This window comes from Gossypium arboreum, chromosome 4, assembly GCF_025698485.1.
Source record: "Gossypium arboreum isolate Shixiya-1 chromosome 4, ASM2569848v2, whole genome shotgun sequence".
Classification (NCBI taxonomy): Eukaryota; Viridiplantae; Streptophyta; class Magnoliopsida; order Malvales; family Malvaceae; genus Gossypium; species Gossypium arboreum.
In genome coordinates, this window is record NC_069073.1 from 102,093,517 (window position 1) to 102,105,908 (window position 12,392).

Below are 12,392 nucleotides of genomic sequence, written 5' to 3' on the forward strand. Positions count from 1 at the left end.
AAGGTTTTTTTGATGTGTCAAACTCTTTTCGTGCTTGAAACTATCTTGATGCTTCCTGTTCTTGAATTCTATACTTGTCTTAAGCCTCAAAACGTTACAATTTGAAAAGTTCTATGTGACTTAGGTAAACTTATTCATGAATTGATATTGTATTAAGTAATTACAATAACGACTATTTCTATTCTACTAGGATAATCAAATTACCTATATGGTTTATTGATGGATTCATATAATTGAAAACCTTAATGCTTGTATACTTTGTAATATACTGAATTTAGGTGTTTGATACTGAAAGTGGTAAGTCATTTATATATCATGCCAGAATTATATGTAGTTATGAACATCTTTTATTTTATTTTGTATGTAGTTTTCCTTGCTTGAGCACAAGCAATGATGTGGGGGAGTTCCATAAATAAAACAAGTTATTTTATTTGAGAGTATTTTAGTTTTTTCATTTTAACAAAATTACTAAAAATATGCATATAGTGATATTTAAATTTGTGCTAATTGTATAGATAAAACATTAAATTTACAACTCAATCAAAACTTTATTTTGATATATTTTTACATTTTAACTTAATATGCATAATTTATTATCTCTATTAGTTGATATATATCCATAAAATGTTATTAATTGTGTTGATATCACAAGTTAATTTAACACTAACTCATAATTAAAAATAACATCATGTACTAATATATTTAATTTTTAAATTTTATTTTACTACAATTTAATATGATATTTTTATTTTAATATCGTAGATATACAGTGGTGTGGGATAACATTTCTAGCAAGAGAGAGTTTCAACTCTAAAGAATTAGAGTTGGAACTAGTACACATAGATCTACAAGCTTGTGCTGAGCTCAACCCGAAGTATCGTATACAATATGTTATCTCAATAATCTTCTCATTATCATGAAATCTGATCAAATCTCTTCATAGTCAAACGGGTTACACGATTCACAATCCGCGTAGGATCCCACCACCTCTTTTACATGACAAAGACAAAAATGAAAAATCAGTTGCCCTTTCCAATTTTTGATTGCAAAAACGCCACCGCAACACTAAAAACCCGCCGTCTCAAATCAAACGAAGAAACCAAAAGCTTCATGGCCATCGCCGCCGCCATTTTCCTCTCCCTCCCGCCACAAATTCGCCGTTCACCCGCTTCAATCGCCGCCCCTTTTCGATCAACTTCTTCTCTTCATTTCGATTCTTTTCGTTCCAACTTTTCTTCTCTTAAAAACCCTAACCTTCGAGTCTCTGCATCTTCCATGAGCATCGGAACTCCAGAGAAAATCTCCACGACGTCGTTCCTTGACCGAAGGGAAAGTAGATTTCTTCACTTCGTTAAGTACCACGGCCTTGGGAACGATTTCATTTTGGTAATTTCTCCAGTTCATTTATATTTAGCTGGGAAAAATGTAGCACAAATTGCCTTAGCTGAATTCTTGTTTATTGCCGTAGGTTGATAACAGGGACTCGACGGAACCGAGTATTACGCCGGAGCAAGCGGTGAAGTTGTGCGATAGGAACTTCGGTATCGGAGCTGATGGAGTGATTTTTGCGATGCCGGGAGTCAACGGTACCGATTATACTATGCGAATCTTCAACTCCGATGGCAGCGAGCCCGAGGTAATCAGCTTTTTCTTGCGCAAAAGTTGCTAAAAGACGTATATATTAGTAAATATATTTGATTCAAACTGAAACCAAACTTTCAGTATAAATAAAAGTTAAAACTTAACTATTCTGTATAAAAATAATTTCATGCCTTAACACAATTCTTATTTATGTTTTTAATTGTTTAAAATCATTTAGCAATGAATCTACCTTTTTTATTTTGTATCCAAATGCTTATTTATTTGCCTTTTCTATCAAAGCTAAACGTCTGTTAGTGAAAGTGATAACTAAATGGGGACTTAGTGTGTCACTTTGATTCTTTGTTTCTCTGGTTGAATCACTGAAATTGAATATTGAGTGGTTTCTTGGATCAATTATGTGTTTTTTACATAAAAATAGAATTTTGGCTTTATTTTTTAATTAATATTTTTTCTTCTAGATGTGTGGTAATGGGGTAAGGTGCTTTGCGAGATTCATTGCCGAACTTGAGAATTTACACGGGAAGCAAAGGTACAGTTAATGGCGTGTACTTCTATGTTCCCAACAGTCATAATGTTGCCTTGTGTATATGTTTGAAGCAATGTTTAATTCTCTTTGTCCCTAAATGCGGCTTCATTGTTAAAAAGTCAGTTTGAAGTTTTATGCTGAAATGTCTTTGGGGTTTCATTCTCTTCTAATTTTATGCAGTTTTACTGTGCATACTGGTGCGGGATTAATTGTTCCCGAAATTCAAGAAGACGGAAAGGTATTTTATCTGGAATCCTATATGTTACAGTACTCCATCTACGGTGCTTAATGCATCTGACATGGAGCTGCATGATCTCAGGTTAAAGTTGATATGGGTGAACCAATTCTTAAAGCATCAGATGTTCCTACAAAGTTACCAGCAAATAAAGATCAAGCTGCTGTTAAAGCAGATATCAATGTAGATGGAGTAACTTGGAATGTGACTTGTGTTAGCATGGGAAATCCGCATTGTGTGACTTTTGGCAACAGACAAAGCCAGGTTTGTATTTTGGGTGATGATTGATGAGAAGATTAGTCGGGATGTTATATTTATATGAACTATTCTTAACTATACTTCCTCTGCAATATTCAAATATTTTTGCTCGTTATTTACTGCCTAGAAAACTTTTTGACTCAAGGTTTGGCTTGTAGCAGACAACAAGAAATCTACCCGTGCCGAACTTTTGTTGGCATATCAATTATGTGCATGAGCCTGAGTATCATAAACCTTTTACCCATTGTATGCTTCAAGTGAAGAACAATACTAGGAACTGTTAAAAGAGCTGCTTGTTTTAGCCAATCTTGTACAATTACCAACTTTTCATCGATGCCTGTGAAAATTGTCTTTTACATTGAATTACTTGTTCTAGAAGAAAATGCTTTCATTGACTGATGTCTTGAGATACATTTCCTCTATTCTTCCTTCTCTTTTCATTTGCATTTCTAATACTGACCTTCTTTTGCTTAATGATTGCGATTGAGCAGAATTTGACCGTTGATGAACTAAATTTAGCTGCAATTGGTCCTAAATTTGAGCATCATGAAATGTTCCCAGCTAGGACCAACACAGGTTAGTTATTATCTAATCTCTGAGATGATGTTAAGCAATCAATTACATGGGTAACATCACGGCTTCATGCTTTTTGTATGTGATGAAATGGTTTTCCTATTACGTGATTGTCATTTATCTCCTGTTAAGCAAATCCACTCTCTAACCATGATTATGCCTTGTCTTGTTAGAATTTGTGGAAGTTTTTTCTCATGAACACTTGAAAATGCGTGTTTGGGAGCGTGGAGCAGGTACTCCCATGTGCATATATAAAATGGGCCATCATTTTGGGTTCTTGTTCTTGTTAAAAGCTCATGTCAATTGCCTCTCACAGGAGCAACACTGGCTTGTGGAACCGGAGCTTGTGCTGTGGTGGTTGCAGCTGTTCTCGAAGGACGTGCTGGGAGGGTAAGTGTTGTTCTGGAATGTTTAAATAGTGTTAATGAAATAAGGTCAATGGGCTTATGCCTATGAAATGGGACATTGATGTCTTTCATCTTGAAGTATTTAACCTAGTTTTCTTATACCAAAGAGGAGGAATTCGAGATTCCATCCATATTTGCAGGGTGAAAAAGAGGTCTTTTTTAATTTTTATTTTAATTTTTAATTTTTCCTTCGTCTCACTTGATTATTTTATTATACATTTTGTGAAATAGAGTTGCATGGTGGATTTGGCCGGAGGTCCGTTAGATATTGAATGGAAGGAGGAAGACAATCATGTGTACATGACTGGCCCAGCCGAAGTAGTGTTTTACGGATCGGTTGCAGTGTGATGATTCTAATATTGCTAAGCCAATTTTCATGTAGCTAAAACATTGTCTATTTGCTTGGATTTTGTATAAGACAATTTGGTAGTCTTATGAATTCCACATTCTTTTTGGTTGTCTTAAATGTTGGCTTTTGTTTCAACTTTCTGCATCTCACTTTTGCTTTTCCATTAAATACACGAGGTATTATTATTATTATTATTTTTTTTTTGGGGGGTTTCAAATAATTGATTACTTTGCTAAGTTGGATACTGCTTCTCCATAAAATTGTACAATTAGTTAATTTGATTAGACAAATTACGTGTATAATTTCTCATAAAATCTATGTGAGAATTAATCCTCGAGTTGAACTTAATCATTCTATTTCAATGCAATTTTTTCCCTTTTAGAAAAATATAGTTTCCATTCATTGTAATGGAATATCAATACAAATCATATTTGAAAAGCATGGTAGTTACATACCAATATCAAAACCTTTAATTTTAGAATTCTAGTGCTCCGACGGTATTTTGTTAGAAAAATACTTGTTATAACCTTGAAGATTAGATAATTTTATTTTAAGAAAGGTTGGTCTAAAATCAAATATATTTACATTGTTTTATAAGTGAAGTACTTATCTGATGTGTATGAGTTACATGCATAAAGTATGAAATGTTATGTTAATTAAGATTTGGAGTCATAAATAATATTTAAAGGTAAAAGGTTTTAGTAAGTGAATTATTTTAAATATAAAATTTATTAATTTTTTTAGTAAATTATAATAACAAGGTAAAATCTGAATAATCAACATAATCAATGTGACTCCAACATAAATTTATACTTTAATTATTGAGTGCAATCACCGTAACATGAATTTGAGAAAGCTACCTCTCTAACCAAAATCAACCCAACCATACTGATCATCAAATTCAAAAGTGATATTTGAAATTCAATGGTGGGTCCCTCACATGTTCCAACGGCTCTCACATCCCTCAAGTATCCGTTGGGAAAAGCACACAATTTGAACATACGCTGTTCTGCTGCCAAACCTATACTAAATAGTAGTAAAATTTTGTTATAAAATAAGAAAAAAAACCGAACGACCCAGTTTTTACTTCTACAAAGTGAGAAACAAAAAGGAAACTGAAGTAAGATCGGAAAACAAAAAGCTCTTTGCAAATCGCATCTCTCTTAATTTTGTTCAGATTCTATTCAAAAGATTTTCACTAAAGGAAGAACTCCAAGTAAGATTTTTATTTTCAGTTTTATAATTTCTTTTTTTTTTCTTTGAAAACTTGTTTCTTTGGGATTCATTTATCATTGTATGATTTTGATTAGATTTTTCTAAAAATTTTTGAACGAGAAAGAACCTACAAAGAAACGATGTCGCTCACTCCAGATCAGTTTAGAAAAGGTGCGATGGGAGGATTAGTACCATCTCCATCTCCTTTCCTCACTCCCCGACCGGAACGACGCCGTGCCGACTCTAGAGGACCTGATTGGTTCTCTAATCGCCAAGATAGAGATAAAGAGGTTAATGTTCAAGTGCTGCTTAGATGCAGGTATTTTTGTTTTCTTAAAAAATTTAATTAATTATTATTGATTGAAAAAGAAAAGTTCTTATTTGATTTAATCTAATTCTTGATGGATTTGGTTTTAGGCCATTAAGCGAGGATGAGCAGAAGATGAATGTTTCGAGAGTGATTTCGTGTAATGAACTTAAAAGGGAAGTTACTGTTTTGCAAAATGTAGCTAACAAGCAAGTAGACAGAGTTTTCACTTTTGACAAGGTAAAAGCTCCAGCTCCTATTTTACGAAAATGCCTATGGGTTTATTAGATTTTTTTTTTTCAATTTCAAAGTTTTTTTTTTTGCTAGGTTTTTGGCCCCAAGGCACAGCAAAGAACAATATATGATCAAGCCATTGCCCCAATTGTTAATGAAGTACTTGATGGTTTCAACTGTACTGTCTTTGCCTATGGACAGACTGGCACTGGCAAAACTTATACAATGGAGGGTGGGATGAGAAACAAGGTATAAGATTTCCTTGTTAAAGAATGGACATCTTATTTGATGCACAATTTTCTGTTTAAGAAGGACATTTTATAGTGTGCTGAAAAAATTGTCCAAAACATCTCTTTTATGATTACTAAGTAAAGGAGTGTGTTTTTAAATACAGGGTGGGGACTTGCCTGCTGAGGCTGGTGTTATTCCAAGAGCAGTGAGACAAATATTTGATACCTTAGAGGCTCAAAATGCTGATTATAGCATGAAAGTTACATTTTTGGAGCTCTACAATGAGGAAATAACTGATTTGTTGGCTCCTGAAGAGAGTTCAAGATATGCTGAAGATAGGCAAAGAAAACCGATTTCTTTGATGGAAGATGGAAAGGGTTGTGTTATTGTGAGAGGTCTAGAAGAAGAAGCTGTATATAGTGCTAATGAGATCTATACTCTCTTGGAACGTGGAGCAGCCAAAAGGCGTACCGCTGATACCTTATTAAACAAGCGCAGCAGGTTGGGTTAGTTAATTTGTTTGATTTGTTAATGATGCTTGGTGTAAGAACCTTTTGAACTAAGGTGACTTTCTTTGCCTTGAAGCCGTTCTCATTCTGTATTTTCCATCACTGTCCACATTAAAGAATCGGCTGTGGGAGATGAGGAGTTGATAAAATGTGGCAAGCTTAATCTGGTTGATTTGGCAGGGTCTGAGAATATTTCTCGTTCTGGTGCTCGAGAGGTAGGTAGATGTATGCAATTTTAGCTTTGAAGTCTATTATCTGGTGCTTAATTAATCTTTTTATTTGAATATAGGCTTAGGGAAAAATGGTGCTTCTTATGTATTTGACATGTCTTTGAATGGATATTTTTCTGTAACTATCAAGTTTCTTCATCAAATTGAATTTGCAGGGTCGTGCAAGGGAAGCAGGAGAGATTAACAAAAGCTTACTTACCCTTGGCCGGGTCATAAGTGCACTTGTGGAGCATTCAGCTCATATACCATATAGGTTTGCTTCCTTAAAACTCTTTTTTGTCCATGGAGTTGCTTCTAAATTTCTTTTAGTAACTGTCTTCTCGTGGTTACCACATTCTTTGCAGGGATAGTAAGCTGACTAGACTCTTGAGAGATTCTTTGGGAGGGAAGACGAAGACCTGCATTATTGCCACAATATCTCCATCTGCTCATTCTTTAGAAGAAACACTGAGCACTCTAGATTATGCATATCGTGCTAAGAATATAAAAAATAGACCAGAGGTTAACGCCTCTTTTGATCTATTTAATTGTTTATTTATAAATATTTTGTTTACTAATGAAAAGGCTAATAATTTCAGGCAAACCAGAAAATGTCCAAGGCTGTGTTGCTTAAAGATTTGTACTTGGAAATTGAGAGAATGAAAGAAGGTTTGGGAAGCACTTACAATTTCACTGATCTTTGATTGATACAGAAATACCAATTTAGAATCTTATAAATGTAAAACAAAATTGATCCAGATGTTCGAGCAGCTAGGGACAAGAACGGTGTTTACATACCTCATGAAAGATTTGTCCAAGAGGAAGCAGAAAAGAAGGTAACCTTCCAATATTTCTCTTTAGTGCACTTTATTAGGTTATGATATGTTGCATATTCTAAATTTTAAAATAGGTCATTTCCTCGAATTTTGAAGAGAACTTAACGTTTCTTATCAAAAAAGGATACTCTTAATGTAGGCTCTAGGGGATTGATTTGAATTTTAACTTATAATCTTGCAGGCAAGGATGGAGAAGATAGAGCAACTGGAGAACGATCTCAACCTTAGTGAGAAGGTTTAATTCCCACCTATTGTAGTTTCAGTTTTTTCTTTCCATGTAGCATTTATATTGATTCTTCTTGATCATGCAGCAATCTAATAAGTATCATGAGCTATATCTCACTGAGCAAGAGCAAAGATTGGATTTAGAAAGTGTCTTGAAGGATTGCAAGGTAAACATGGACTGGAAATATTAAATATATAATATTTTTTTCTCCCCGTTCTGGATGATTTCCGGCTCCTAAATTGATATTTTCCTCCAGTTAAATCTCGAAAAGACTAGGGCAGAACTGCTTGATCTTCAAGAGAACCACAGGGCAGCCATCTTGACACTGAAAGAAAAGGAATTCATCATCTCCAAACTGCTATGCTCAGGTACCAGTGTCATTTTTGGAAATCTTCATTGGGTATCATTTTGCTTATCAGTAACAACGACAATTGGTTTATGAACAGAAAATTTTTTGATTGAGAGGGCAAAAGAGTTGCGTAGTGATCTGCAACATGCATCAGAGGACATAAATTCACTGTTTGCTAAACTAGGTATAATAACTTCTTGGTTACAATCAGTTGTGTTTGCAATTGGCCATAATGCTCACACTATGTTTTGATAGTTTGGGGCAACATGGTGCAGCTGACCTAATTGTCTGGGCAGCTCCATGAATACAAAAGTTTCGGATGAAACAACACTAGTACATATTAGTATTCAAAATTGAAGATAAAAAAAATGCACCCTCATTATTTCAGAGACCTTAGATATGAATTTTCTTCTGTGAAGATGATAAGGACAAGATGGAAGCTGAAAATCGAAGCATTGTTTTAACATTTGGTTCTCGGCTTGATCAGCGCCTAAAAGATTTGCATAAGACCATCCTTGGCTCCGTTTCTCAACAGCATCAGCAACTTAGATGCATGGAAGAGCAGGCTCATTCATTTCTTGCCAGTAAATGCGATGTAAGAGTGTAAAATTTTGTCGTGTCTTTCTCTATGCATGTGGCTACATTACTTTGATTCATGAATTATTGGCAGGCAACCAAAGCCTTGGAATCTAGGATTAAGAATATGACAGAGACATATGCTTCAGGAGTTACAACAATGAAGGAACTTGCCAACAAAATCCAAAGGAGCACTTCCTCCGACCTGGAGGAAATGAGTTTTGCATTTTCATCTCAAATAGAAGCCATTGAGCAGGTATGCTATCCAAGGAACCCTAGTTTATCTCAAGTTGCTTATAAGAAAACTTGTGATTTTTTATTTGCTTAAGCGGTGTATGAATTTTGCTTTTGTAGTTCCTTGTTACTGCGGTGTTGGAGGCCAAGAAGGTTATTGAGGATCTCCTGAGTTCTCTTAATGAACAGAAGGAACTATTGGTTTTCTCTGCTCGACAACAAGAGGAGGTGGGTATATTTGTTATTGTCCAATTTCATTCATAGTATCACTCTCTTGAGTAAGTTTTTCTCATATCTGTGGATATTGACAGGGATTACACCGCAACTTGATTTCAGCACAAGAAATATCCAAGGCAACATTCCATTTTTTGACTGACATCAATAATCAAGCTTCCAAATTCATGACAGTCCTTGAGGAAATGGAAGCCAAGAAGTCTCAGCAATTAACAAACTTTGAAAACAGATTTAAGGCAAGTTGATATTCTGCTTGCATCATTGATATGGGAAAGTAATGAAGGCTAATAATGAAGTAAACTGCTGTGAAACAGGAAGAAGCTGCTAGGGAGGAAAAGCAGGCTATAGAAAAGATTGCAGCAATATTAGTAACTTTGACATCTAATAGAAGTGCTATGGTAAGTAAGCAGCCACTTTCTTATCTTGCAAAACCACAAATACACGGTAGGAATTTTGCTTACAGAAATTATTTTGTATAGGTCTCTGAGGCATCAGGATGCATGAAGGACATGGATATTCAAGATAATAGGACATTGCAGCAGCAGATGTCCATGATGCAACAGGTTTCAGCAGATGTTGGGAAGGAAATGTGCAAGTATATAGAAAAGGTGGAAAGTCATTTTGTGAAAGACACCTTCTCAGCGGCTGAATCTAGAGGTATCATGGAAGATGGCCTTCAAGAATGGTAAGTTTTCATTCGATTTGCTAGTTGAAGCAAATTTCTGTTTCAGCAAATCAATTAGCAAGTTGCAAAGCAGGCAATAGCTGCCCCCTGCTCTCTATTTGTTTTATTTGATCCCATCTCTTCATTTAATGCAGCTCGAAAATAGTGAATGTTTCTAGGCAACAATGGGAAAATGCTAAGACATACATAAATGAACTTAATAAAAGCAGTCTTGCAGAGATCAAATCGACTGTTAGGTAAGCTTTTCTTGTTTTGAACTTCCCTTGTTGTATAGAAGAGGTCTAATCTTCCCTAAATTTGCTGCTGATTACTTTGACAGGGAAAATATCAAAAGAAATCACACAGTACATGAAGAACTTTTATCCGCACTCTCTTCTACTGGTGCAGAGGTTGGTGCTAGAACTGGAGATATAACAGCGGCAATCAATGGTAATATATCGACTTATTGTCATTTTAGAATTGTATCTTTCTCATTGTAACTCTGGAAATACTGTCCATTGGCAGATTCACTACTTCGTGACCGAGAATGTAAGAAGGAAATAGACTCCCTCACAAACTGTTGCTTAGATCAACTTAAAACAGTGCAAGAAAAACATGGTGAAAGCATTTCAAATATCAGAAGTGAAGCTGAGAAGTGCATCACAAGAGACTACTTGGTAGGGTTTCCATATATAGTTTAGAACATTTGATCTCAGAATAATGAACATCCAGCTACCATTGTGACATTGTTATAGAATTTTTGAACATAACCGGTGTTGCCTTGAACAGGTTGATAACCATACAAAACCAAAGAAGCGAGACATAGTCGTGCCCAGCTTAGCATCAATCGAAGAGATGAGGACATCGGCCTTTGAAGATATTGAGAAAGAAGGAAACAACTTGGAGAACAACAACAGATCAAAATGGGGCTACAATGAAGGCAAAATCCAGCAACAGATTACGAGTTTATCACCCAATAGAACTCCTTTTGCGGATGTCAATTCATTATGATTAGTGAAAACTTACACAATGAATGTAGTAGAAATGCTCATCAGCTGATGAGTACAAAACCCTTGTACCTGTTATTAGTTAGCAATTTTAGGATGGAGTATGTTGTTGCAATGCTATATTAGTAGAGGTCTTTTGGCATCAAATAATTATCACATCATTTGTTCATTGGTGATGCCATTGCATGTTATGAAATTTCTACTTTTATATGCTAATTTTTACTAATGTCCCGATTAATGGGTGCTTAGAGGCACCGGTTACACTATTTAATGATCATTTTAGGATAATCTTTTTTCCAAGTTTCTGAGCATAAATGAAGATTAGAGAAACAAAAAACTCCATTAATACGTTATTTGACGAAACAGACTTGTCTTTTTCACTTTATACAAAATGAAATTCAATTATTAGAAATTGAATTCGAGCATTTTTTTCTCAACTATAATCAGAATAAAAGCAACAAACGCATCAACATTAGTGTTTTCTGAAAGAAGATAAAAGTGAATTATTGAAGTAATTGTCGAGATATCAACAAATGTACATGGGTAGAAATCAATACACCCTCTCAAAATAAGTATGGTATAACAACACCTAGTTTGGAGAGGCAATGATGAAAACGTGGCTTGAACAATGGTTTTGTCATTGCATTTGCAAGTTGGTTAATAGGGTGAGTATGTTTTACAATAACCTGATGTGTTTGTACCTTGTTCCGAACGAAATGAAAGTCAATAGCAACATGCTTCATCCTACTGTGAAAGATTGGATAGTGACAGAAATATGTCATACCAACGTTGTCACAAGAAATCATTGGAGTCGTCGAAATTGTTACCAATTTCATGAAGTAAATTTTGGACCTAGACAAGTTTAGCTAGTGCATTGGGACCCCTTGCCTAATCAACATTGACATACAGGTGAAAACTCATGTCATTGGTGAATTGAATTTGAAGCTCATATTTAGCAATTTGTCTGAGGTACTAAAGAACTCTTTTGATAGCCTTCCAGTGTTCCTCGGTTGGTTGATGCATGAACTGTGATAGTTTATTTACAAGATATATCATGTTTAGTAATGATAAATATTGTAATTTACTAATGACCCGATGACTGTGTGGCGTTAACATGAGGTGAACCATTACTTATGCCAAATCTTTTAAAGAGAAACAAGAGGCCAAGGAAGTTAACATGAGGTGAACCATTACTTGACAAATAAGATATTCATGATTGTTTGTTATTAATATATCATTAACATAGACGAAGATGCACACTGTTGCTGTCATGTTGATTAAAATGAACAATGAGTTGTCAAATTCAAATTTAACAAACCCCATTTGTTGATGATGACTTAAGAGTATCATGCCATGTTGTTGAAAGTTAGCCAACCATGCAGTAGTGGCGGGCAAGCCAAAGTGGTGTGCAAGCCAAGAGTGCAAGTTAAAGTGGCGAACAATCCAAAGTATAAGCCAATGTGGAGGATAGTCCAAATGTGGCGAGCAATCCAAATATGGCGAACAGTCCAATATGATGAACAGTCTGAGTGTAAGACAAAATGGTAGACAGTCTAACCACCAACTGCCCCGAAACTTTTGATGCAAGCCAACAAGTTGTCAACTTGTTTA

At 35.1% G+C, this 12,392-nt stretch overlaps 2 protein-coding genes across 4 annotated transcripts; both read left to right on the top strand.

Annotated features, from left to right (window-relative positions):
* Positions 1 to 844: 844 nt before the first annotated feature.
* Positions 845 to 4,067, top strand: LOC108457888 (diaminopimelate epimerase, chloroplastic). The gene is made up of 9 exons (XM_017757084.2): positions 845 to 1,386; positions 1,469 to 1,636; positions 2,061 to 2,131; positions 2,309 to 2,366; positions 2,448 to 2,627; positions 3,113 to 3,197; positions 3,368 to 3,427; positions 3,511 to 3,584; positions 3,833 to 4,067. Exons 1-9 carry the CDS (start codon positions 997 to 999, stop codon positions 3,947 to 3,949), a joined length of 1,203 nt encoding a protein of 400 aa, XP_017612573.1. The 5' UTR covers positions 845 to 996; the 3' UTR covers positions 3,950 to 4,067.
* Positions 4,068 to 4,769: 702 nt separating this feature from the next.
* Positions 4,770 to 11,081, top strand: LOC108457735 (kinesin-like protein KIN-5B). Of its 3 annotated transcripts, none has more exons than XM_053026436.1 (24): positions 4,770 to 5,166; positions 5,261 to 5,484; positions 5,583 to 5,712; positions 5,800 to 5,955; positions 6,101 to 6,438; positions 6,523 to 6,661; positions 6,832 to 6,929; positions 7,021 to 7,177; positions 7,255 to 7,324; positions 7,415 to 7,491; positions 7,673 to 7,726; positions 7,803 to 7,883; positions 7,974 to 8,085; positions 8,164 to 8,250; positions 8,486 to 8,661; positions 8,737 to 8,898; positions 8,997 to 9,104; positions 9,188 to 9,350; positions 9,429 to 9,508; positions 9,590 to 9,795; positions 9,930 to 10,031; positions 10,115 to 10,224; positions 10,300 to 10,451; positions 10,564 to 11,081. In XM_053026436.1, the coding sequence occupies exons 2-24, from the start codon at positions 5,306 to 5,308 to the stop codon at positions 10,783 to 10,785; spliced, it is 3,159 nt and encodes a 1,052-aa protein (XP_052882396.1). In that variant the 5' UTR covers positions 4,770 to 5,166; positions 5,261 to 5,305; the 3' UTR covers positions 10,786 to 11,081. The 3 variants fall into 3 exon arrangements, with proteins under 3 accessions (XP_052882396.1, XP_017612332.1, XP_017612333.1); XM_017756843.2 differs by having other exon boundaries at positions 9,188 to 9,346; positions 9,425 to 9,508; XM_017756844.2 differs by having other exon boundaries at positions 5,290 to 5,484; positions 9,188 to 9,346; positions 9,425 to 9,508.
* Positions 11,082 to 12,392: the final 1,311 nt, after the last annotated feature.

Coding starts and splice junctions, on each gene's coding strand:
- LOC108457888 (XM_017757084.2), top strand. CDS start 997: ATGACAAAGACAAAAATGAAAAATCAGTTGCCCTTTCCAATTTTTGAT. Junction 2,367..2,447: donor AAATTCAAGAAGACGGAAAG/GTATTTTATCTG, acceptor GCATGATCTCAG/GTTAAAGTTGATATGGGTGA. Junction 3,428..3,510: donor TGTTTGGGAGCGTGGAGCAG/GTACTCCCATGT, acceptor TGCCTCTCACAG/GAGCAACACTGGCTTGTGGA.
- LOC108457735 (XM_053026436.1), top strand. CDS start 5,306: ATGTCGCTCACTCCAGATCAGTTTAGAAAAGGTGCGATGGGAGGATTA. Junction 5,956..6,100: donor AGGGTGGGATGAGAAACAAG/GTATAAGATTTC, acceptor TTTTAAATACAG/GGTGGGGACTTGCCTGCTGA. Junction 7,325..7,414: donor AATTGAGAGAATGAAAGAAG/GTTTGGGAAGCA, acceptor AAATTGATCCAG/ATGTTCGAGCAGCTAGGGAC.